This window comes from Vulpes vulpes, chromosome 13, assembly GCF_048418805.1.
Source record: "Vulpes vulpes isolate BD-2025 chromosome 13, VulVul3, whole genome shotgun sequence".
NCBI lineage: Eukaryota > Metazoa > Chordata > Mammalia > Carnivora > Canidae > Vulpes > Vulpes vulpes.
In genome coordinates this window covers 115,201,493-115,228,023 of record NC_132792.1, presented here as the reverse complement: position 1 = coordinate 115,228,023, position 26,531 = coordinate 115,201,493, and the positions used below count along the sequence as shown (strand labels likewise).

The following is a 26,531-nucleotide window of genomic DNA, read 5'->3' as shown; positions in this document are numbered from 1 at the left end:
GGGTTATAACATAATACCATCACAATTTACCTTGATGCTCCAATTTTTCTAGATTTGGATAGCAAGGAGCCCCTCTAAACTGAATCGTGTGTCCTAGATCCTGTGTCCTTTGGAGAGATTCCCATCATTCTTTGAGCACTCCTTGCTTTCTGGGACAAGATGTTACAGGTTTAATAGCTAATTTCTCTGCCCTAGTCCTGGAAGCTGCTGTTTTTCCAGAGAGCTCTGATTCCTTTTAGTAGAGAATGGGATTTGGAAACCATGGGTTTCATGCTCTGGGTGTGCTCATTGCTACCTGGAATTCCTTGTTTCTAGGCTCTCAACAGGGTGAGAAAATACATGTATGCATAATGATATCTCCAATTCCGTTCCCCCACTTGCTGTTATTTTACCCAGTGGATAAAAATTTTGCTTTGTAGCATTTGCCAGTTGTCATGGTAAGAACTCCCTCCGTGGCCAGTTTCTTTTTTTTTTTTTTTTTTCTTTCGTGGCCAGTTTCAAACCACTAACATGACATTACTGAACAGGGAGCTGAGAGGAGATGTGCTGAATTGGTCCTCACTGGGGTGAGCCAGCTCTAGTATGCCACTGTTCCCTTTCCTAGAGGAAACCTGGCTCCCATTATCCACAATATATTTACTCATTTACTCAGGACCTAAGACACATAGAAGGCAGTTTCAGAATTACTAACTGATACCATTGCGAGAAATAAGCTAGAGTTTAATGTGTCTACTTATTTCGGCCTTCTGCTGAGATCCCATTGTCAGAATAGGGTGTACAAAAGTGATTCGGGTTGATTGATTGTACCTCTCTCTCCTTCGGTGTGGTGATTTTATTCATTCAAATGAAGTTAGGTTTGTTTCTTTCTCTTTGTTCCCCCTCTCAAGGTTTCTCCCTTACTTGCATATGTTTCCAGAATTTCCTACTACGTAAAATGTTAACGAATTTCAAAAGTGAGAACAACTTAAGAAATGTGTGCCCAGAGATGCATCACCTTCTCCCACTCCTTCTATCCCAATTCCACTCTTCTCTTGTCCACTCTGATCCCAATTACCCCTTGTAAGTGACTAATTAATTTCTGGTTTATTTTTTTCCATGTTTCTTTTTGTACAAATGAACAGCTAAAATATATTTTCTCCTTTTCTTTTCTTTCTTATGCAAAAGGCAGTATACTGTACAGGATGGCCACAAAAACTGGAAACGTGTATGTTATTGTTTTATTTTTTTATAACAAAACTCCTTGATTACTTCTGTGGCATGCTAATGATAGATTTATTGCATTAAAATCAGAAACATGAGTCCCTTGAAGCAATGCAAAGGTGCCGTGTGGGGATTGATAGAAATGCTGTATTAATAAGCCACATTTGGGGCTCCTGGGTAGCTCAGTCATCTGCCTTCTGCTCAGGTCATGAGCCCAGTATTCAGGGATTGAGCCAACTTCTCCCTCTCTCTCTCTGCAGATCCCCCTGCTTGTGCTCTCTCATTCTCTTGCTCTCTGTGAAATAAATAAATAAAATATTAAAAAACTGCCATGTTTATAGCAGTTTTGCACAACACATTGAACTATGCATGCCAATCAAAGACAACATGTTCAACATACCATATGATGTCATCACTTTGTAGTGTAATAACAATGAATCATTTATTATGTAGTATTTGCCTGTGTCTCCAGACTTTGTGACCACAGTGCAGCAACTCTCCTGCCCTTTGCTTTCTTCACTTTAAAAAATATAGGCTGGAAGCCACTCTGTATCAGTTTCTCAGTGATAGTTCTCATTCTTTTTATAGGTGCATAGAACTTGATTGTGTGGATGTACCACGGTTTTTCAGCCACTCTCCTATGTATGAACATTTGGGTTGTTTACAAAATTTTGTAATTGCAGACAGCACTTCACTGAATAACCTGTGCATATATGAGCTTTGGTTTTGTTGGAGGTGTGTCTTCAGGGTAAATTCCTAGACGTAGGATAGGTGGATCAAATCACATAAACACACATGTGATTTGGTTAGATATTGCTGAATTCCCTTTCCTAGAGTTTGAACTGATTTTCGTTCTCACCAGCAATGTGTGAAAGCAACTGTTCCCACAGTCTTGTCAACTAACTATGTTTCCTGCTTATTAATTTTGTCATTCTGATGGGTGAAGTTGTTTTCATTTAAATTTCTCTTTTTATAGCTGAGGTTGTATATTTTTCTATATATTTAAGGAATGCATACACATATAATAAATCATCTGTTCTGTATATTGCTTGCCCATTTTCTGGTTCATTTTCCTTTCCTTTTATTTTATTTTAGAGAGTTATTTGTTTATTTTAGAGAGAGAGAGAGAGCACAAGAGGGAGGCGTAGAGGGAGAGAGAAAGAACCTCGAGCAGATTCTGCTCTGAGTGTGGATCCCCACACAGGGCTCAATCCCACGACCCTGAGATCACCACCTGGGCCAAAACCAAGTTAGATGTTTAGCCAACTGTGCCACCCAGGCACTCCATCCTTTTCCATCAATTTTAAAGAATTATTTATATATTAGGGATATTAGCCCTTTGGCTGTGATTTTATTGCAAGTATTTTACCTCTGTCAGTTTTATGTTGTTTATTATTATTTTTTGCTATGAAAAAGTTTATTCTTAGGTGGTCAGATGTATAAGTTTTTTATTCCATTGCATTTGGATTTTATGTGATAGTTAGAAAACCTTTTGGAGTGTTTACTTCTAGTACTTGCCAGCCAGTTTCATGTTTTTACTTTGAGATCTCTGATCCATTTTTAATTTATTCTTGTGTACAGTGTGATGTTTGGATCTATTTTTATCATTTTTTAAATGGCTAACAGTTGTCCCAGCACCACTTATGAAAAAGTCCATTTTTGCCCCAATGATGTGAGATACTAGCTTTAGCATACATTATATTTCCATGTGTACTTGCATCTATTTCTGGACTTTATATTCTATTCCACTGGTCTGTTTGTTTATGCACTAGCCTCATAGTGTGTTAATTATGGAGGCTTTATATGTTTAACTACCTGGTAGGGCAAGCTTCGCTTCAGAACTTTTCCTTCTCAGTATTTTCTTGGCCATTTTTGCAGTTTTATGATTTCCATATGAACTTTGTTTAACCACATACGAAAAAATTTGTTGGCATTTTCATTGGGATAGCATTACAATTATAAATTAACTAAGAATGGGCATTTTAAGGACTGTGAGCCATCCTATCCAAAAACAATGAATATCTTTCCATTTGTATTATATCATCTGCAAGTAGAGATGTATTCTTTCACAGTTCTGGAAGTCAAAAGTCCCAAATCAGCATCACTAAGATGAAATCAAGGTGTCGGAAGGGCCATACTCTTTCTTGTCAGGAAGAATGTGTTACTTTTCTTTCCCAGCTTCTGGTGGCTCCTGGCATTTTTTGGCCTGTGACATATCACTCCAATCTTACCTCCGTGGTCCTCTGGTCTTTCCTCTGTGATGTCAAATCTCCCTCTATTCCCTCTTAGGAGAACATTTGTGATTACATTTAGGGTACACCCTAATAATCCTGGATAATCTCCCCATTTCAATATTCTTAATGTAATCATAGCAACAGACTTGTTATCCATAGATGATGAAATTCATGGAGTCCAGGGATTAAGACCTGGGGTCTTTGGGGTCTATTATTCAGCCTACCACAGGCATCTATGGACAAAATCATGATTTTTTCTGTCTAGATTTACTACAATGTTTTATTAGGTTAATACAGTTCCTAATACTAAACCAATTTTGCATTCCTGGAATAAATCCCACTTAGTCATATTATATTCTCTCTTTAATGTGGCATTGGATTATTTTTGCTAATATCTTTTGAAGATTTATTATTATTATTATTATTATTTTAATTTTTTAAATTAATTAATTTATTTATTTATGATAGTCACAGAGAGAGAGAGAAAGAGAGAGAGGCAGAGACACAGGCAGAGGGAGAAGCAGGCTCCATGCACCGGGAGCCCGATGTGGGATTCGATCCCGGGTCTCCAGGATCGCGCCCTGGGCCAGAGGCAAGCGCTAAACCGCTGCGCCACTCAGGGATCCCTGAAGATTTATTATTTATTTATTTATTTATTTGAGAGAGAGCGAGGCTCAGGAAAAGGGGAGGGGGAGGGGCAGAGAGCGAGACAATCTCAAGCAGACTCCCCACTGAGCTTTGGGGTGGGGGGTGATCCCATGACCCTGAGATCTTGGCCTGAGCTAAAACCAAGAGTTGGATGCTCAACTGCCTGACCTATTGACCTACAGGCGTCCCTATTTTTGCTAATATTTTATTTAGAATAATTTGATTACTGTTTATAAGTGATGTTGGTCTATAACCATTAAGTTTAAGTATTGTGTTATACTTCCTTTACAAGGTGAATTAGTACATTTTCTTTCATTTCGAATCAATTTTGGACCTTAGGAATACTTTTTTTTCCCTGATGGCTTGGTGGAATTCCATTCTCCTATGAAAACATCCAGTTCTGTTGCTTTTTTCTGCTCCTTGATTACTTTCTATTTTTTCTATGGAAATCTACCTGTTTAAACTTTCTATCTGAAATGGGGTCAATTTTTTTAAGTTGTATTATCAGAATAGGTTAATTTGGTCTTTTTAAAAAATGTCTTCTAAGTTTACAGTCTAGAGAAATCTGTTACCTCAATATTAAAATATATATATATTCTATATTTTCTTCTTACATATTTATGAATTCCATGCTTAGACCATTACTTAATCAGGTATTTATTTTAGAGTATGATGTTAGAAAGGGCTCTATATTTAGTTTTTGGCAAAATGGAGTCATTGTCACAATAACACTTATTGAATAAGCCATCCTTTGCTTTCTGGTTTCAAATGCTTCCCTTATCATATATTAAATCTCCTGTGTGCCTAAGACCATTTCTGGACTGTTGTTTGTATTTTATTTACTGGATTATCAATTCTCAATGTCAGTACCACACTTTAAAAATTTTTTTGTTACTTTATACTGTTTCTCATATGGTAGGGTAAGTCCTTCGTCATTACTTATCTTTTTAACATTTTCTAGGCTACTTTCATTCATCTGTTCTTTTTAGGTGGGCTTTGGAATGAAGTTAAATTTAAAGAAAAATCCCATTAAGATCTTGATTTTGACTGAAATTATTTTACCTTTATAGATTTACTTGAGGAGAATGGAATCTTTCCAATATTAGATTTTCCATCTTGGACTAGGGTGTATTTCTAGACATACTGTGAATTTTATCTTTTTTTTTTGGTAATGTTTTATAGTCTTCCTTCAAAAAGACTTATTCTAGGTATTTTATATGTTTTGTTCCTATGTGAATAGGATTTTGTTTCAAGTTATGTTCTTAAGTGGTTATTGTTGAATATACAAAAGCTAATGCTTTAAAAGAAATAATTCAGTTCCTAGCTTTTCACTTAATAAAATAGAGGGTTTTCCAACTAGATACTTGTATCGTCTAGAAATAATGGCAGTTTCTGATACTTTTTGCCTGTCTGGAGTGAGAGAGTGGGAAGGGTGTGGAGGTGAAGGACATTTATAGGACTTTAGAGCTTTGTATAACCTTTTTTTTTCTTTCAATTTTTACCGTGGAAGCCCTGAGGGTGTCTAGGGACAGTAGCCCATTGCTGTTCTGGTCTTCATGTCCTCGCTAGGAGCCTGCTGCTGGGTGGAGTCCTCACCAGTTGTGGCTTTGGCACAAAAGTCAGAATCAGCTGCTCTGCTTGCGTTCAGAGTAGGGCAGGGCACTGGCTGGGTTCCCATGGCCTTCAAACACCCAGCTGATTTTCCATGGTTGCTTCAGTTTCAGCCCTTGATGATCTGAACTTGAGGGTTTCCTAGGGCTTTGCTGGGAAAGTTTGTGGAATTTTTTCTGTTTTGCATGGGTGGGAATACTGGCTCCCATTCTCTGCCCATCTAGCCCCATTAGCTTTTCATAGGACAGAAATTCCTACAAATTTCCAGCTCCCTCTTGGAGCCCTTCCTTACTTTCTATTGTTGTTATGGATCTCATTTGTTATTTTACTGGAGCCTGGGAACACATGGGAGAGAAACAAGACCTCAAAAAAAAAAAAAAAAAAAAAACAACAGAAGATCTTGCCACCTTATTTAAGGGATGGAGGTAGAGAAAAAGACTTCAGATTATAAATGTGATATAAATATTTTATAGAAAGTTTAGAAAATACAGAAATGTGGTAAAAATAGAATTGCTCTCCTTTTTTTCCTTATTAAACATTTTATTTATTTATTTGAGAGAAAGAAAGAGAGAATGGGGGGATGCACAGAGGGAGAAGTATAGAGAGAATCTCAAGCAGACTCCTCCTCACTGAGTGTGAAGCGTGACATGGGGCTGGATCCTACAATCCTGAAATCATGACCTGAGCCGAAACCGAGTCAGGTGCTTAACCAACTGAGCCACCCAGACCCCCAGAAGAAAATTGCTTTGAACATTTTGGTGCACATCTTTCCAATCTTTTTTTTTTTTTTTTTTCCTGATGCAGAGATTTGGCATTTCTTTTTCTTCTTTCTTTCTTTCTTTCTTTCTTTCTTTCTTTCTTTCTTTCTTTCTCTTTTCTTCTTCCTTTTGATTTTATTTATTTATTTGAGAGGGAGCAAGAGAGAGAAAGCATGGAAGTTAGGGTGAAGGGAGGAGGAGCAGACTCCCTACTGAATGGGGAGCCTGACTTGGGGCTCCATCCCAGAAACCTGGGATCATGACCTGAGCCAAAGGCAGACACTTAACCAACTGAGCCAGCTAGGAGCCCCACACAGTTACTTTCAAATGTATTTTCAGTTGAGTCAGAGTTGCCTTTTTAATTGACCTGCTGACTTATAGGAGGGACATTTCAGTATGTAAAAATTGATCCAGGTCAGATAGAGCTGGGGATGTGTGACTGAAAATTGGAGGAGGTGTGTGTGTGTGGGACCTTGTGGGCTTGCACAGCACAGCTGGAGTGGGAACTGGGGTGGGGTCCATTCTTGCCTTCAGAGTCCCCCATTATGGCTTAAGAGAAACCTTAAAGACACAAGCATGATATGATTTTGACTTTAGGTTTTAGGAACACATGGATGAAAATCCCAATTTCCATTATCCCTTGTTGAGGTCTCTCTGACACCTTTCCAGCTTCCACCTCTGATGATGACATACTTAATTTTGAATAGCTAACAGGCTACATTTATTTCACTGTTGTCTGCTTTCAATGAAAAAGTTCACATGGGTCCAAATACATAGGCTTTTTTGTTCATGTGGCCTGGTCTTGAGAAATTCAAACATGTCTCTCTTCATTCCATCAGTTTATGAAGCACTTGAGAAACTCTAAAGCATAGTATCTCACTTAATCCTTACAATATTCCCTATTTTACGGCCTTGTAAATTAGCACGAACGGAGACAGTTCTTAGGTCAAGGTTACATAGCTGGTGCAGTACGATTTGAACTCAAACCCAAGTGTGGCATTAAAGCCTGGGTGTGTCCATGTGGAATTGCTGGGTGGGAGCAGGGTGCCTGTCCATGGAGTCCCCCACTCTCCACCTGGAGGTTGTAAATTGCAGCCCCACGTTGGGTGTAGAGATATTTATTTATTTATTTATTTATTTAATTATTTATTATTTTTAAAAGTTTTATTTATTTATTCATGAGAGACACACAGAGAGAGGCAGAGACACAGGCAGAGGGAGAAGCAAGCTCCATGCAGGGAGCCCAATGTGGGATTTGATCCTGGGACTCCAGGGTCACGCCCTGAGCTGAAGGCAGGCACTCAACTCCTGAGCCACCTAGAGATTACTTAAAAAAAAAAAAAACTTTAGAGTTGCTGTGAAGTGGACTGACAGAAAGTTAGCTATGATTCTTGTCCTCCAGGAAGAAAAGCTGTGTGGCTAAGTAGTTTATGAATAGAGACTTGGACTCTCAGTTTCTTGTCCTATAAATGAACATAACAACAATACCTGTGTCACAGGATGGTTATGAGAATTAAACAGGACATTCCACACATAATAGTCATTTGCTATTTGGAATGCAGCCAGAATTCAATGTATATTAGACCTAATTATTGATATTAATTTACAATAATTAATCCGTATTAGCTGATGAGGTGAGCTGGAACCATTTGGTTTTACCTCTTTGGGTAAAAGAGATGGGAAGGTGAGTAGGAAAGCAAGGTCCAGGTTGAGAGCACAGGGAGGTAGGAGGAAAGCCTTGGTCTTTATCCTGAATCTGCTGTGGTGGGACAGCTCTTAATGAGTGAGAGAGATTTGGATATTATTGTGGGTTAAGGGTTAAAATCTTGCATTGTGGTTGGAGGCAGTGATAAGGAGACTCTCACTTCCTAGTGTCTTATTGTCTCCAGCTGTAAAACGGGGAACTAGCTCCGGTTTACCGACCGGGCTGTGACCCTGTCCTGCAAAGTGCAGCCCGTGTGCATCTATGCCCAGGTCGGGGACCAAGGGCAGCTTTTGTACTGAAGGCCAAGTCGGCAGCCCCGCCCCGTTCGCCTGCGGACTCTGGCTCGCAGGAGGCGTCAATGCCAATTTGCATCTTTTACTCAAAATGGGAGGTTTCAAAGTGAAGCGCAGACTGTGGAGTCTCTACCTGCCCTCTCTCCGCGCCGGTTCCGCAGCCGTGGTCCTGCCACCCCAGGCTGCCAGGTCTCTAGCTTCCCGGGCAGGTCCTGCTTTTCTCCCTGTTCAGCTCCTCTGCGCAGGACCCTCGTGGCTCGTTTGTCTTTTGTCATTTCTGTGCAGCAGTTCTCAAACAGCATTGAGCTCAGGACCAGGAGGTCTGGGTGGGACCCGGGGGTGGTGGTGGGGGGCTGCCTGGCAGGTTCTGGCGCGGGTGGTCCTGGGAGCCCCACTTGGAGAAACTGTGTGAGGCAGACACCCGAGGGGGTGGTGAGGGGGTGCCACACACGGCCAGACGTGGGGATGCTCTGGCGCAGCACCTGTCACTCAGATGGTCGCATCGGAGGCCGCAGGTGCTCTTTGCTTCCCCTCTGCCTTCATGCCTTTCCATCTCTCTTACCCACATGGTTCCAGCTCACCTTATCAGCCCATATGGATTGTGAATTAATGTTAATAATTAGGTCTCATGTACGGAAGCCACATGGTGGAAAAGGAGTCTGGAAATAAGTTCTCAGAGGCCCCTGCAGCCCGAGGCTCAGCTCTGGGTGGGAAGGAGTCATGCATGTGCCTGGACTGAGTGAGTGAAAGCAGACCAGAGTGTTAGGTCTGGGCTGGGGGGCTGTGGACAGTGGAGTTACCCTCCACCAGGCAGCCCACATGCAGGCCTACCAGACTGTTATTACTGTTCTTCGGTTCTCATGCCCGCTGATGTGGCATACGTGTGCTCACTGCTGGATCTGACAAATTTTTTGTCTTAAAAAAATTGAAGGGCTTCTGTGGTTAAAGTACTAACCCATTGGTTGGAACTTGAATGCTGTTTACCTCTTTATAATTTGAGCATTATGAAGCCTTACGTTCTGGGTTTTGAGGAGGTTTGTTGGGTGCTTGGATCTACTCTCCCTTCTTTATTGTCTCCCTGCCTCAGCCCCGGCTTCAAGGCTAGGTCCACTTCCAGGGCTTAGTCAGTATTCCTTCTACTGACTATCTCCCACCCATTCTCCCTCTGAATCCTTATCCTTTTTTTTTTTTTTTTTTTGGCCTTTTGATATTATTGAGGAGTAATCTACATAAGAGAAAATGCTCAGGTCAGTGAGTTTTGAAAACTGTATACACCTGCACAACCCACATCTCTCTAGGAAGATCTTGATAGGAATGCGGGTCACATGGGTGTATGCTTTTCCATCATTCCAGGAAGTTCCCTGAAGGGCCCTTCCCACTCTACCCTCAGTTTCTCTCCTGGCTCAGGTAGTCACTGTTATTCATTTTCCCATAGAGATAAGTCCTAGGACTGCCTGCCTGTCCTAAAATGCCATGTGAATGAGACTGCACAGCAAATACTTTTTGTATCTGGCATTTTCCACTGGCATAGTGTCTTTGAGATCCATCCATGGGGTTTCATGAGTCAGTAGTTCTGTCTTTTTATTGCTGAATAGTATCCCACTGTCTGAATATACCACAAATTGTTTACCATTCATCAGTTGTTAGACATTTGGGTTGTTTATAGTTTTGAGTTATTGTGTCTAACACTCCTGTGAACATTCTCCTGTTCACTCCTATGAACGTTATGTGAACATTCTCGTGCAAGTCATTTTGTGGACATACGTTTTCATTTCACTTGGGTAAACACTTAAGGGTGGAACTCTGGCTCATAGGGTATGTGTATGTTTATCTTCTTGAGAAATCGCCATTTTTCAAAATGTACCATTTTTCTACTCTGATCGGCAATGCATGAGAGTTCTGGTAGTTCAGCATTCCTGCCTACATTCAAATGCTGACATTTTAATTTTAGCTGTTCTAGTGGGCACGGAGTCAATATTACTGTGACTTTAATTTGAATTTCCCTAGAAGGTAAGCAATTTTTTTTAAGATTTTATTTATTTATTCATGAGAGAGAGAGAGAGAGAGAGAGAGAGAGAGAGAGGCAGAGACACAGGCAGAGGGAGAAGCAGACGCCATGCAGGGAGCCCGACGTGGGACTCGATCCCAGGTCTCCAGGATCACGCCCTGGGCTGAAGGCAGTGCTAAACTGCTGAGCCACCTGGGCTGCCCGTAAGGAATTTTTCATGAACATTTTGGCCAATGGAATATCTTTTATGAAGCGTCTTTTTTTTTTTAAGCTTTATTTATTTATTTTAGAGTCAGAGAGTGAGTGAGGGGAAGCCAAAGGGAGAGGGTGAGAGAGAATCTCAAGTAGACTCCCACTAAGCACAGAGTCCCATACAAGGCTCCATCCCACAACCCTGAGATCATGACCTGAGCTGAAATCAAGAGTCAGACTCTCAACAGACAGAGCCATCCAGGTACCCCTAGGAAGTGTCTTTTATGAGGTGGCTTTTTAAAAAAAGATTTTATTTATTTATTTATGAGAGACACACAGAGAGGCAGAGAGAGAAGCAGGCTCCATGCAGGGAGCCTGATGCAGTACTTGATCCCAGGATCCCGGGATCATGATCTGAGCCAAAGACAGACACTCAACCACTAGGCCACCCAGGGGCCCCTGGAGTCTGTTTTTTTGCTTCTCCTTGGATGTGTCTGGGTGGAACACAAGAGGTATTTTTACCCTGCAGAATTTTACTGTAAACCTTTGGGGTGCATCATATAAAGCTAGATGTTTTGGTTGTATGTGAATGTGTGTGCAAGAGTGGCCCAAGACTTGGAAGAAGCTGCAGGAACTTGCCGTAAAGTTGGGGCAGCAAAGTTTCGCATGTGGTGGATTCCAAACAGCAAATTCAGAAGCTGGGTGCTCCGAGAGCCCAGGGCAGGGGTATCAGGGCTACTCAGAGGAGGCTTCCAGAATACTCAGGGGCCGAGGGACTGAATTTGGATTCAGGAGGGGATAATGTAAATACTATCTTAGGGTTGCTGCTGAGCGCTGCATTGCAGGTAACAGAAGCCAACCTGGCTGAGACAGAAGAGAAATGAAGCTTTGGTGGCTATTTCTTTAGGCTTCTTGAGACCTAAATCTGTGCTGGGACAACAACCAGAACTCATAGAATTAGAGGTATTTCTTACTTAGATTGAATTATGTGCCCGTGTATAAAATTGACTATGCCGATAATAATCCATCTTTAAAAATGCAGTGTGAGTTACAGCCAGTTAGGTTTCTAAATGCCGTGTTGAAATCAGCCTTGAGCCTTGGTCCTGCTGGATCTCTCTGAGACCCTGTCTTGGAGGCCAGGCCATGCAAGTGGCAGCAAAAGGAAGAGAGAAATTCTGTTTCTCCAATGCCCAGGGCTGAGTAGAGAGGTGTCTTCAGGAGTCTCCCAGGACCCCCAACAGCAATGTGGTACCTCCCTGAGCTGGCTGGGGGCTGGGAAGGGGTGGTGGCCTGGGCTGGGCTGGGGGTTGGTGTGTTCAGAGCTCCCCAGGGCACAATCCAGGGCAGCTTCACCAACTGCCTTAAGGAACTGGAGTCTGAAACAGGCAGCCTATTGTATGCATTTGGAGGTAGAAACCCAGAACCAGCCTCATTAGGGGACACTTTAGGGGATGTTCTTTAGGCCCTGATTTGTTGGTTTGAGGAGTGGAGGGACTTTGATTTAAAAAATGTACTGCCTCTGGGGCAACTGCTTGCGGGACTTAGATCGCTTCCTACAACCTCAGAGCAGCACAGTAGGATAAAATAAGTATAAATTGCTAATTTATTTTTTTTAATTGCTAATTTAAAATGAAAAAAAAAATCCTATTCTCCTTCTGCTCCCCTTTCCCCCCAAATTGGGGTCAACCAGCGACCATGTGATGGATCACACTGGTTCCCCTTTGTGTTTCCTAGTGAGAAGCGATCCCCCTTTCCACTCCTGGGGCCTGGCTTCTGGCTCAGAGCTGCCTGCCCTTTACAGGGATACCCTCACCCTCGATCCTCAGACCAGGCTTGTTGGCTGCGGGAAGAGGCATCAGTGTCCAGCTCTGTGGCAAATCTAAGGACAGAGGGAAAACCATGTTGCCCTGGTTAGGGCGGCCCTGCGTTGGGAGGAGGCATCCATGAAGTGGGTGTTCCTGCGCCCTGCCCTGGTCTGACCCATACCCGGGTTTGGGGGGCCCACAGCGGGACGGGGCCCGGCCAGCTCCCTCATCTATGTACTCTCCATGTCCTGTTACTTCCTGTTTCATGGCCCTCCCATTTCATAACTTTGATAATTTTCCCATGGCTGCATGCACTCTGACTTCTTCTATTTTGTTCTCTTTGGTCACAACTGGTTGGTGAAGCACTTCAGAAACTTCCCAGCTCCGGCTTCCCCCTGTGCTCTGCCCTGTGCCCCCTTTAGGCTCTGGGTGGTCATCACTGCCTCTGCTCTGACACCATGTCCTTTGTCCCCAGAGCTCGGACATCCTCAGCACCGCGGGCTATGACTGCATCATCCAGCACCTGAACAACGGCCGCAAGAACTGCAAAGAGTTTGAAGACTTTTTAAAAGAAAGGTACTTGCTGTTCTTCCTCGGAGGTGGAGGGGAAGCTGAAACACTCCCACCCACAGGAACAATTTACAACTTTCTGTTTCTTTTTCGGGGTTCACAGGCCCTCTGCTCTGGGTTATGGAATGATACCCACGGTGTAAATGGTAGGTGTGTCCTAAAGGCCTTAGGAATCAGCTTGAGAGATGAGGTTTATAAATGAAACGGCAAATGAAATAGAGTAAAATGTGAAGTGGGGTGATATGCAGAGCACTGATGACCTCACAGGAGGGGGAGATCATGGAAGACGAGTCAATAAAGGAAAATATATGGAAATTAAAAATTATTAAATATATTTTTAAAGATTTTATTTATTTATTTGAGAGAGAGAGAGAAAGAGAGAGAGCATAAGCAGGGGGGAGAGGCAGAGGGAAAGGGAGAAGCAGACTCCCCGCCGAAAACTGAGCCACCCAGGCACTCCCAAATTATTAAATACTTATGTTTTTAGTATATGGTCACTTTTCTCCAGGAGTTTTATTTTACTCTTAATATTTATTTATTTATTCATGAGAGACATAGACATACAGAGAGAGGCAGAGACATGGGCAGAGGGAGAAGCAGGCTCTCCGCAGGGACCCCGATGTGGGACTCAATCCCAGATCCTGGGATCACCACCTGAGCTGAAGGCAGGCACCCAACCACTGAGCCACCCAGGGATCCCACTCCAGGAGTTTTATAGCAAAAGAAACCAGTCCCATGTTGTCCGATTTTGGGGAAGAATCTGCTGGCATGAGGTCAGAGTGTCAGACACACATGCCCTGGGTGTGGGGGTCCGAGGCCCTGGATCTGGTGGCCTGCCTGGTCTCTGGGCTTCCTTTCTGCTCGGAGGAGGCTGCTGTCATGAAGGGAGCATGCACTCCTCCCCTGTGTCCCATGCAGAGATGACTCCCATGAAGGAGCACAGCCCTCATCAGGTTTTGGGAGCCTAGCCTTTCCTCCTGCTCTGTGAGTGGGAGGTGCTCATGGTGTCTGGGACCTGGTCTGCTGAGTCTGGACCAGGGTCTCATATTGCTGACCCGTTCTCCTTGGGTCTTGAACATTATTTCTCTGAGCTGCTGTAAATTCCAGGCAGAACCCTGGCCTATTTGGGGTTTGGACGGGCTGGAGGCAAAACCTGCAAACACAAGGGCGAAGGTAACAGCGGTCTGTCATATAGTACTATTTTGAGTTCACTAGATACAATACACAAACATTTATAAAATTTTATAAATTTGTAAATATTTTGTGATTAGGTGGCTAACTACGCACAAATGTCGTGTCCCATGCTGCTCTGGAATGCTGTCTTTCTCGTATCTGTCTGGCTGGAGCCCGGGCTCTGGCTCAGTATGTGCTCTCCAATGATTGGTCCCCAGTAAGTCCTGGATGACTCACTGTAACACAAGTAAATAACAAAACAGTAACCATCCTTCAGTAAGTTGAAAATTCACCTAGTTTATCCTTCTGTCAGCTGGAAAGGCATGATGATGACAGTCACCAGGAACATCTGAGCAGCTAAATGCTAATCGTATATGGAGCACTTGCCTCGTGCCACCATCTTTGTTGCAGCATCTCTGTCAACATAACATTGGAGTTCAGCATCCCTTCAAAAATTTCTCTTTGATTCATGTTGACTGCATGAGGTGTTATTATTTATGTTTCCTTTGCATGGAAGAGCAGTTTTTAAAATGTTTTTATTTATTTTATTTGAGAGAGAGAGAGAGAGAGAGAGAGAGCGCTGGCGTGCAAGCATGGGGAAGGGCAGAGGGAGAGGGAGAGAGACTCTCAAGCAGACTCCCAGCTGAGTGTGCAGCCTGACACAGGGCTCAACCTCACCATCCTGCAGTCACGACCTGAGCTGAAACCAAGAGGGGGTGCTTAACTGACTGAGCCACCCGGGCACCCCGGAAGAATACTTATTTGAATGAAGTTGAATGATTAACTTACCATAGGAATCTAGAAAGTGACAGCTCCAGAGGCATCACAGACACAGACCCTGTGTTTGTGACTTATCAGTACTGGCCAGAAGGGCAAGGGACGAAACTTTCTGGGAGGATATGCTTGGCCCTTGCACAGCTGTTCTTTCCCACCCTTTACTTTTATTTCATAATTCTCACTCTGTACACCTACTCTCTCTGTTCCCACCAGAGTTTATTAGTATGCTTTCAGTGTCTCCGCCTCGACATCTTTACTCCATCATTTCATCACCCGGATGTTCTCTCCATCCTTCAAAGTCCAGGTCAAATTCCCACTCCTCCCCTCCCCCTCCCTCCCTTCTTCCTCCCCCCTCCCCACTCACCCCCTTTCCCCCTCCCCCCTTCTTCCCTTTAGGAAGAATTCTACAGAACATTCCAGTCTGAGGTCTTCTACTGGTTAATAATGAAATGAACCTGTTTTGTCACTGGTACCTCAAGTCCATGGGCTCTCTCATCCCTTGAACCCCAGGTTGGGCCAGCTGACATACTGAGCTACCGATGGGAGCAGGAAACGAGGACTAGAAAAATGAGGATGATCATCTTGCAGCCAGTAGCTAAGGGGCGATTAAATGAGATTATATTAATAGCTGACAGTTATTGAAGGCTTGCTGGATACCCATGTAAGCTACCATATATTTTGTACATATTATCTCATTAGTTCTCCTAATAACCCTGTGGAGGAGTTTTATCATCCTTATTTTACAGTTGAAGAAACTGAGGTTCAGTGAAGTTATATAACTTGCCTAAGGTCAGACAGCTAAGAAAGGATAGGTCTGGCATCACACCTGGGAAAACTGGGCCACAATATACCTGCTACCATACCTGGGACACCATAGTGGTGGGGAATGGGGATGCTTGGTGCTTTAGACAGACCATGCTACACCCAGGCACAGTCAGTTGTTTTTGTGAAACTTGCCAACTGCAGAGTTTATATTCTGAAATTTCCCTCTTGTATTTGAATTGACCATGAATGAGGCACTCCATATAGGATGGTAAAGAGGACACTCTTTGAGAACATGGGAGGAGGGGTGGGCCTCAGGAGTGTAGCATTTAATGGAAATATCTCTTACTCTATGTGTGCGTATATATATATACATATATATGTATATATATATACACACGTATATATACGTATGTATATATATGTATATGTATGTATATACATATATATATTATATATATATATATATATATATATTTTTTTTTTTTTTTTTTTTGTAAATAAATCCTTGGATCATAGTTTTGAATAGTCAGTCTGTAGTGTGTTAGCCTGTGCTGGTCAGGGGGCCATATTTGGTTTTGCCATGATGCCCATACTGGTGACTTAGAGTTGAAGGCTACTGGTCTTCTCACAATTCTTCCTGTCAGGTAGAGGGAGTTTTGAATCTAGAGAATGGTGTTATATCTGAGCTTCTCCCATCAGAGGAGTAGTTTTGCCGTCAAGGGGAGTGCCATGTGTTTTAACTGAGAATCAGCCCCAACAAGGACTCAGAGCTCTCTCTTCTGTTCCCCCTCAGGGCATCAATTGAAGAGAAATATGGCAAAGACCTTCTCAACCTCTCTAGGAAGAAGCCCTGTGGACAGTCGGAGATCAAGTAGGTGCCACGCTTCTTTCCAGGTTCCAGGTTGATCAGTGGTGCCAGGAGCCCCCATCGCTTCAGCAGACAGAGCTGGCCAGTGGGGTGAAGTGTGTTGGATGAAACAGTTTTTCGTAGTTTTTTTTTCTCCCTTATTCTCAGTTGTGAAAAATACAGAAAAGTAGAAGTCTCAAATGGACTGTGAAGCCACAAACCATGAGTAAAACTTTCTAGATTTTCACTGAAGTCTTTTTCTATATATACTTTTTCATAGGAAGTATTATACTATATATAATTTTATACTAGGCATTTAATAGAGGGACTTATGCACACATACATGCATGCACACTTGTTTGCGACAATTCTGAGACAGAGTCTTTGCGCCATTTTATACTTCTCGTAACTGATGTGAGGTGTCTGTACAATTATATATTCTACTATCACTCACTGATACAGAAATGGCCTTAGGACTCCCTCTCTCTCATCTGCAGGACTGGCTTCGTGGGCAGTCATACAGGAGCCCACGCTTCGAAGAGCTTCCTAATAGGTTTGATGCTCTTTGCCATCCCCATTTTGAAATTCTGATTTATAAACAAGGGGCCCCACGTTTTCATTTTGCAGTGGACCTCACAAATTCCATAGCCCATCCTACTCATATGGAAATTTCTAGATTCCTTCTCTGAAGTAAGCATATTGAGGGAGGCTTGGGAGAAATAATTTGGGGTAGACTTTTGCAGGCCTCTGCAGTCCTAATCACATTACACACTGACCTGCATTCTGCTTTGATTGATGAATGAATGACAAAGAAGGTGATCAGGAGCCACGCTTTGAACCGTTCCTTTATTGGTTTGTACCTACATTTCTAATGATCATACTTTAAAGAAGGACCAGTATTCTTATGAGAAAGGGACCATAACTCCTTTTATACGATTGGGGGAAATGAAGCGTAAGGAAGTTTAGCATTTTGCTCTACCCCAGTGGACAGTGGAGAATTTATAATGCCCATGCCTTGGGATCGAGAGAGGAAGAAAGAGGAGACAGTGAGCTGCAAAAGTCTTGATCCTTTGCTGTCCTCCCAAGCTCATGGGCAAAGGTGAATCTACAGGCTGTGAGATGCGGGCAGAGAGAAGCGTGCGGTGGTATTATAATAAGACTGTACAGCCAGTTTCCAGAACTGAAATTATATACGTGCTTGTTTTTTTAGCACCCTGAAGCGGGCCCTGGAAGTCTTCAAGCAGCGTAAGTGATTCTCTAAACTGTATTTGCAAGATCCAGGACCCTGGGATCATGATCTGAGCCAAAAGCAGACACTTAGCCCACTAAGCCACTCAGGAGCCCCTCTCTTTCTTTCTTAATTTGCAAAGATGCACATATACATAGAAGTGAGTTTTTATATAAATGAGATCATACTACACCTATCTCTACAATTTGTTTTTCTTAACAATATTCTCTAAGCATCTTCCCATTTCAGATCATTTAGCTGTGCCTCATTCTTGCACATTTGAAAGTTTTGAGAGGTCCCTGGCTGGCTCAGTTAATGGAGCATGTGACTCTTGATCTCATGGGGTTGTGAGTTGAAGCCCCACATTGGGTGTAGAAATCACTTAAAAATGAAATCTTTAAAAAAAAAGAAAGTTTTGATCCTACACAATGCCATACTTCTCCCAGAAGAGTTGGACTGATTTTTCCCTCCACTGAAAGTGCTGTTTTTCCCCCATGCTTGCCAAAATGAAGAATTTTCACACTTTAAAAAATTTCCCCAACTGAAAAGCAAAAAATTATATACTTCTAGGGTTTTCAAGTTTTTTATTTTTTTCAGTAGCTTTAAGGCTGAATACATTTTCAAATGTTTATTGTCATTTAGCCAATCTTTTAAAAAATGTCATGTTTTTAACCAATTTTCTTATACTGGAATATATATTTTTTTTCTTTTGATTTGTGAAAGCTCTTATGACATAGCTATTTACTCTTTGTTATATAAATTACTGATATTTTTCCAATTTGTCATGTATCTTTGAACCTTGCTTAAGGTTATTTTGACACACACAAGTTTAACATTTTTTCTTAGGTTAGATCTGTCCAAAATTTAGCTTTAATGTCATACTTCAATTTGTTTTCTTAGAATCAGTAAAATAAGAGTTTTGTTGTGGTGGTTATAAAGGGAAGCCATGCTCATTGCAAAGATCTTAGAAAATAAGGGGAAAAAATCACCAATAGTCTTTCTATCTAGAAATAACTATCAATAGCCAAAATTCCCATGCATGACCTTTATTACCAATGCTCAGGCCCATGTTAGAGATGGAAAGACTGTCAGAGTCATCTAATGAGAAATAAGTATTGAATTTGAAATTGCAGTGGGTTTAGTGATGTCTTCTAGCACGTAAGCTCCATGAGCTGGGGCCTTGTCTGTTTGTCTTCCCAGCCCTGGGCACACACTAGGGACACACACACTGGGCACACACACACACTCCTTCCATGGTAGGAGGCTAAGCTAAAGATTTTCTAGCTTTGGTCTTGGTGGCCAGGGCAATGCTGGCACATGGAAGGGCTCAAGAAATGTGGTGACCAAGTGAAGTAGGTTCGTTTTACCGCTTGCTCCAGTATTTTGTGTACACATTTTGTGTAGTTTTGTATATTTGAATTCAACATTTGTCGATCTTGTTTATTGTTTTTTCTTTTTGTTTTAAAAATTATTTTTGCAGAGATAGACAGTGTGGCACAATGTCACATTCAGCTTGCCCAGACCCTAAGAGAAGAGGCCAGGAAGATGGAAGAATTCAGGGAGAAGCAAAAGCTACAACGGAAAAAGGTTGGATTTGCATCTGTGTTAAGATGTTGCTTTTCCTATGGCAGAAAACTGCAGGCTCATTTGTTCGCCAAACTCCTTGGCTCATTCCTATCTTCATGCAGCCATGTTCTTCTTTTAACCTATGAGATTATTTATCGGGAAGCCATGTGGAGACCCAGTCTAGATGGTCAGTTCTCTTTGAATTCTTGCAGGATTTAGGGGTCTGGTCTGCCTTCCTCTTCTTTTCATATCTGCTGCCACTATTCAGACTGTAACTGGCAAAGGGGAGCCCTGTGTCTTCAGTCGAGTCTTGGGCATTTGACCTGGAGGGGCTCTCAGACCACACTCCCTCCTGGACGAGGCAGTAAGGGAAGGATAAGATGTGGAGAAGACTCACATTCTCCCAGAGACCATGTAGTCCAAATGCCCTGTTTTACAAATAGGGAGACCAAGGCCCTGAGAAATCCAAGTCCTTTTTGTCTTCAGATCAAGTGTACATAGGCTCTTTTCCATTGATGAAATTTACTCTGTCCAACTACATGGAAGGAGATGGAGTAAGCAGGAGTTAATAAAACTGGCAAACATTTAAGAAGTTATAAGGATCAAGAAAAGAAGTTCAGATTTATAGCAGTAAAGTGTTCCTTAGACTAGACCAACCACTATTCTGACTCCTTTCTATTTTGTTCCTAAATGACTTATATATTCAGGTTAGCCTGAATAGGCCCTTCTCCAATTTCCTTTTTTATATCTGGTCTATAAGATTGGAACCTCACCTTCACATGGGGCACAAGCTCCTTCCTATTTGGCATCCAAAGATTTCTAGCCAGGTCTCCCCACATAGCTTTGCATGGACTTTTTGGAAATCCGTCTTCATCCTGGCTCCTGACCATTGGAAGGTCATTGTCTAATAGTAAAGCATCCAGCTGTTAAGGCTGATTCTACTCGTACATCAGTCTTAGCAACTTTCCCTGTGGTTCTAAGTCAGAGTCTAATTGCAGCTTCTTTGGTGACCACTAGGCATGTGGCAGCATCTTAAAAGCCTGACTGCCTTCATCTGTTGTCATTTCCTGAGCTGCTCCTACAGCTGTGCCTCTTGTTAGGAAGGAAGGGTGGAAACTAACATTTAAAGAACACCGTATTGAGTGGTTTTATACACACTCATGCTTCATGTATCAGGTTTGAGAAGGGTATCTGGCTTCAGATATTTTTCAGAGCATAAATACTACGGGTATTACACCCACCCATTGGATAGTCACACTGTTTTTGGCTGACATTGCCAACCCTGCCCAAAAATTGAATCACAATTTTTCAGGGGTAAAATGCCTTAGACGATCAGAGTCACTGAGTACATGATTTCCGATAAGAGGAGCGGAGGGTCATTTCCTCATGTTCCCAACTGCCTTCGGTAGCCTTGGTCATTTCAGGGAGAGTTTTGTTGGTTTTGCAAGGCTTCTGGAACTTCCCCTCCTAACAAGTTACAAAGACCAAATTCTCGTAGCTAGAAGAATGTGTTCTGAATTTTGTTAAGTAAGCGAGGAGCCAGTGTTCAATCTGCTGCTGTCTTCCCAATTTCCTATGGTCCGTGGGCTCTCTATAGCAGGAAAATGCCTTCTGAGCTTTCTTGGAGAAGCCCAAAGTTTATTAATAAATTTGTAGTTCTTTGTGTCACAGTGAACTCTGGTTTGTACCACTTCCGTATTTAGATACTTTTTTTTTTTTTTAATCAAACTTTGGGAGAAAATGTGTCAATGGTAACTTCTCATTTTCACTGGCCAAACCCTGCCTGCCTTGGTCTTCCACTTTTTAGAAATTAAGCCATTTCCACTTATTGGGGAAAGCCATCAGCTGGTTCCTTTTAGTAGCTTGGAGGAGGGGAGGTGCAAGTAGAATGGCTGATCAGAAGTTAATGGTGTACTCACTTAAACAACTAGATTTCTGTGGGTGGTGAACGATACAGACATGGTCACCTTTCCTTCATGGAGTGTAGAGCATGCCAGAGACTGATGTGACATGGCCATCATGATAAAGTGTGATGAACCTTAACTAATAGGGAAGATGAGGATCCCACCTGAGCATGTGGTGGGGACATCTGACCTCATCAGGGAGGCTGGAAGGCCTCCTGGGGGAAGATCTTTTAGCTTGTCCCTTGAAGGGACAGCACACGGTCAGGAACTCTCCTCTGGTGCCCACATTCCATTCTACACTCTCAGCTAAGATTGCGAGGATCAGGGCAGCTATTCCAATAATTTACCACAGGGGCATTTGGGTCCTTTATAATATCCCATCCTTCTTTACCTCACCCTCTTGCTTTTCCCCACCTTAGACCAGAGGTGATAGTTCTTGCACTACTTTGTATTATCAATAATACAACAATTAGATTTCCATTGGGTTTGGCCATAGAAGACCTGCCATGAGTAGGTCACTCTGTAAGTGAATATGAACATGAGGAGATTTTAATCAAAGTGATGTAGCAGACAGAGCTGGACTTGGTGTCACTGGATGGCCTGGAGCAATATCACCCCTTGGGCCCTGGGGATCATACCTGTCAGGTTAGAGCCAGACTTCCTCTCTTGGGTCCTGTTCACATACAGATGCCATCCTGGAAGGCAGAGAGGAAGAGGAAGGGAGAAGGTCTGGCTAATGAGACTTTATAGCCACCTGAGAGGTGCTTGAAGCAGGTGTTACATGCAAGTTGGACATAAGGAGGCCTGGCTGGGGCCTTAGACTATAAAACAATAACAGTTCTCAAACTGGAAGGATGGCAGTGTGTATATTTGGACTGGAAAGGACCATGGACTAGACCAACATTGCCAACTGATCTGCTCCATGGAGCCTGGGAAAATTAGAAACCATTGACAAATAAACCCAGCTCCTCCTCCTGGCAAAGGTACACAGGCACTCATGTGAACTTCACAGCTTCCTGTCTGTGATGGCAAGGACCTTCCCGTGAGTCTTTGCATGTGGGGTTCATGTCTGTTCTCTGTGTCTACAGTGTCTTCACTATTAGCAGATGCATGGCCACCTCTTGGTCCCTCAATTTCAGCTGGGCTAGATGACTTCTTGGTTCTCTGAAGACCTCTGACCCACCCACCCTCAGGGGAATTTCATGTATTCTTCAAAATTTATATTTGAAGTTACACATCCCAAACATTCCATTCAGATATCTTGAAAATCTATACAACCATGTTTGTGTTGGTAACACACAAAAATTTAATTGTCTAGAAGAAAGGGAAACCACATTTGAATATCATTTGCAATATTACTATTTTGCATTATATATTTTTGCACAAGAGCAGTGCCATAGTTCACTTTGAATTATTGCATCTCTCAGTCTTTTATAAACCGATTTGGTTTTATGGAGCTATCATAAGGGTTTAGGGTAGTGATTAGAGGTTAGGGTTTTGTTTTTTTTAATATTTTATTTATTTATTCATGAGAGACACAGAGAGAGAGAGGCAGCCCCCTTTGGGGAGCCTTGATGCAGGACTCTATCCCAGGACCCAAGAATCACTCCCTGAGCCAAAGGGAGACACTCAACCATTGAGCCACCCAGGCGTCCCAGTGTTAGGGGTTTCATAAAGCTATCATAAGAGGTTAGGGCAATGATTAGGAACAAGAGCACAGGAGTCAGCCTGTGTCCAAATCTCAATTCTGTTACTTGCTTGGGTAAGTTAATCCACCTCAGTTTACTGTCAAGAAAATGGGGATAAGAATACTCAGAGTCATTGTGATGCATGAAAACCACTTAGCGCATAGTAATATCTGATAAATGAGAACTACTATTACCTCTGAGACCTACGTTTTTATTATTTGCTTCATTATTTTGTGTAGTGAAAGTGTTAGGATCACAGCCACAAGAAAGAAATTGCTCCCAATTGAACTCAACAGAGTCCCTTTCCTGGATTAGATGGAGTAAAGGAACACCTTCTTCTAACTCTCCTTACGCATTTCTTTCCTTCATACTGCCTGGGCTCCTTGCTGATTAAGAGTTTGCCATTTCTGGATGCTGACATAGGTTTACAGAAGAAAGACCTCTTTTAAAATATGAATGGTGCTTTAACAAAAGTCTCAAAATCCTTTTTGAAACCTAAATTCCTTCAATCCAGATTTCCTGAAGACCCAGTTCCAAGGATCAGTGATTCTGAATGGTGGCTGCTCAAGTTCAAAGGCAGGTCTCCCCGTTAACCAGCCATAAGACCTGGGCTAGGTTGTTCAGCCTCTCTGCTACACTTTCCTCATTTGTGCAATGGGGATAATTAATAGCACACATACCTTCCAAGTGTGTGAGGACTAAGTGAGATAGTTCACATTGAACACATAGTCCTCAAGGTAACTTGTGGTTAACAGTAATTTTTTCTTTTTTTTTTAATTAACTGTGCTTTGTCCTTTCTTCACAGACAGAGCTTTTAATGGATACTGCCCATAAGCAAAAGAGCTTACAGTTCAAGAAAACCATGGATGTGAGTCTCTTTATTTATTTATTTATTTTTAAAAGATTATATTTATTTGAAGGAGAGAGAGAAAACAAGTGAGGGGAAGGGAGAGGGAGAAGCAGACTCCCCACTGAGCAGAAAGCCTGACTCGGGCTGGATCCCAGGATCCTGAGATCATGACCTGATCTGAACAAAACCAAGAGTCAGATTCTTAACTGGCTGAGCTACCCAGATGCCCCCCGAGTCTCATTTTATTGCCTTCTTTATGTCATGGTGACATTTTCTGAAATCCTGTGCTGTGTAGGAGTGTATTCCTGGAAATAACATTTTAATAATTTTTTAAAAAGATTTTTATTTATTTATTCATGACAGACACAGAGAGAGAGAGAGGCAGAGATTCAAGCAGACAGAGAAGCGGGCTCCATGCAGGGAGCCTGATGTGGGATTCGATCCTGGGTCAAAGGCAGGTGCTAAACCGCTGAGCCACCCAGGCGTCCCAATATTTAAATAGTATTACTCATTACTGCAGTGTTTTGGGGAGACAAAAACCCTTAGAAGTTTGACTTTCCTTCTTTTTAAGGCCTTGGAAAGACTGAGGATAAAATTAGATAGAGGAAACAAAATAACAGGGCCTTTCTGGTAACCTGAGAAAATCTATTTAAATATTTCAGGCCAAGACCAAGGCATCTATACCCCCCATAGCACCATTTATCTTGTTGGATTTGAGCTTTTTCCCTGTGACTATTTTGAATCTTGATTTCTTACCTATTTTACTGAGTGACCCCTTCCTGTTTCAAGATCTGAAAACTGTAAAAGCCTTACTTAACTAATTTATTTAAAAAACACTTAACAAGACAGAGCTAAGATAAATTGCTAGAGCCCTCACTAGCTTTTATGAATCTGTTCACTTGGACACAGTGAACTCTGGTTTTGCAACATCTGTGACTCCATATCTGTACAGAGGTATCATGATATACTCTGACTATGACATGGTATCTGGTAACCCAGTTACAAAAGAAAATATCACCATGTTGATGGCATGTGTGGTCTCTTCTGCATCATTTTTTCCCGTGATGCACAGGACCTCAAAAGTAACTGATAAATAGGGAGTGATGTTAATGTAATCACAGAAATTGTGTTGGACAGCAAATTTGTTCCCAGACGTTCTATGTTTTGAGCAGTCTAGGGTGAGATTTCTCACAATTGAAGGGAAAGCCTTAGTGAAATATAAGTTTCTTGGCTCTCTCTTCTACCTACATGAAGAGCCATATCAGTGTTATAAATTTTGCTTGGACTGTCAAAAGTGATTTAGAAAACTCAAGAGAAAGGAAGACTATTATATTTACTCATTTTTTGCTTACTGTGTCTTTTTTTTTTCCCTCTTGATGTTTCAAGGTTCCTTCTTTTATAGCTTCCTTTTGCTTAGAGAATTTTTTTTGGTAGGCTCCGTGCCCAGTGTGGGGCTTGAACTCACAACCTTGAGATCAAGTGTCACAAGCTCTACTGACTGAGCCAGCCAGGCACTCCCAGAGAATTTCCTTTAGCCATTCTACAGAATGGTCTGCTAGCAACAAATACTCTGAGTGTTTTTTCATCTGAAAGTGTCTTGATTCCCCTTTCAGTGTTAAAAGCTATTTTCACTGGATATGGGATTATGTGTTGACAGTTCTTTTCTATCAGCACTTGAAAATGTGCCACTTTCTTGTGGCCTCTGTGGTTTCTGATAAGAAAGCTACTGTAATTAAAATTGGTTTTCCCTTATTAGTAAAGTGCCATTTCTGTTTATGTTGGTTTGTTTGCTTGTTTGTTTTTTAGTTTTCAGAAGTTTACCTATGGGTCTTTTTTTTTTTTTTTTTTTTTTTTTTTAAGCCTATGGGTCTTGTCATGGATTTCTTTGGGCTTATTTTGTTTGGGGTTTGTTCAACTTCTTGAATCTGTAGGTTTACATCTTTTGTCAAATTTCAGAAGTTTTCAGCTATTTGTTTCTCCAAGTGTTCTCTCAGCCCATTCTCCTCTTCTTGGATTGCAAGGACACAAGTGTTAGATCTTTTGTTATGGTGCAAAAGATCCATGAGGCTCTAAGCATTTTTTTTTTTTCAGCCTATTTTTCTCTCTGTTGTTCAGATTAGGTAATTTCTATTGTTCTATCTTCCAGTTCACAGACTTGTTCTTCTATCTCTTCCATTTTTTTTTATCTCTTCCATTTTTAAGCCCATCCACTGAGTTTTTTATTTTTAAGAGTGTATTTTTTTTTTTAGTTCTAAAATTTCCATTTGGTTCCTTAAAAAGCATTTTTTTAGATGATTTTATTTATTTGAGAGAATGAGAGAGAGAGAGCACACAATTGGGGCGAGGGACAAGCAGACTCTTGGCTGAACATGGAGCCCAATGCAGGGCTTGGTCCCAGGCCCCCAAGATCATGACCTGAGCCAAAGTCAGACATTTGACTGACTGAGCCCCCAGGCACCCTACCGTCTGGTTCTTCTTTGTATCTTCTCTGCCTTTGCTGAGCTTTTCTATTTCTTTGCCAAGACCATCTATATTTCATTTATTTTAAGTGTGTTTTTAATTGCTTGTTGAATATATTTATGATGGCTGCTTTAGAATCTTTGTCAGATAATTCTAACAATCTCTGTTATCTTGATGCTGGCAACTTTTAATGGCCTTTTTTTTTTTTCCCAATTTCAGATCTTCCTCATTCTTGGCATGATGAGTGAT

At 41.9% G+C, this 26,531-nt stretch overlaps 1 protein-coding gene across 2 annotated transcripts in view; it reads left to right on the top strand.

Annotated features, from left to right (window-relative positions):
• The window catches only part of PSTPIP2 (proline-serine-threonine phosphatase interacting protein 2), a 66,954-nt gene that overhangs the window by 25,521 nt on the left and 14,902 nt on the right, over window positions 1–26,531 (top strand). The window contains exons 2-6 of one of the 2 annotated variants that reach the window (XM_072732283.1): window positions 12,930–13,030; window positions 16,533–16,610; window positions 17,797–17,831; window positions 19,295–19,401; window positions 23,778–23,840. In XM_072732283.1, coding sequence (XP_072588384.1) covers window positions 12,930–13,030; window positions 16,533–16,610; window positions 17,797–17,831; window positions 19,295–19,401; window positions 23,778–23,840 — 384 coding nt within the window. Of the gene's footprint in view, window positions 1–12,929; window positions 13,031–16,532; window positions 17,439–17,796; window positions 17,832–19,294; window positions 19,402–23,777; window positions 23,841–26,531 lie in introns of those variants that run through there. The other variant, XM_072732284.1, reaches the window with a different exon arrangement.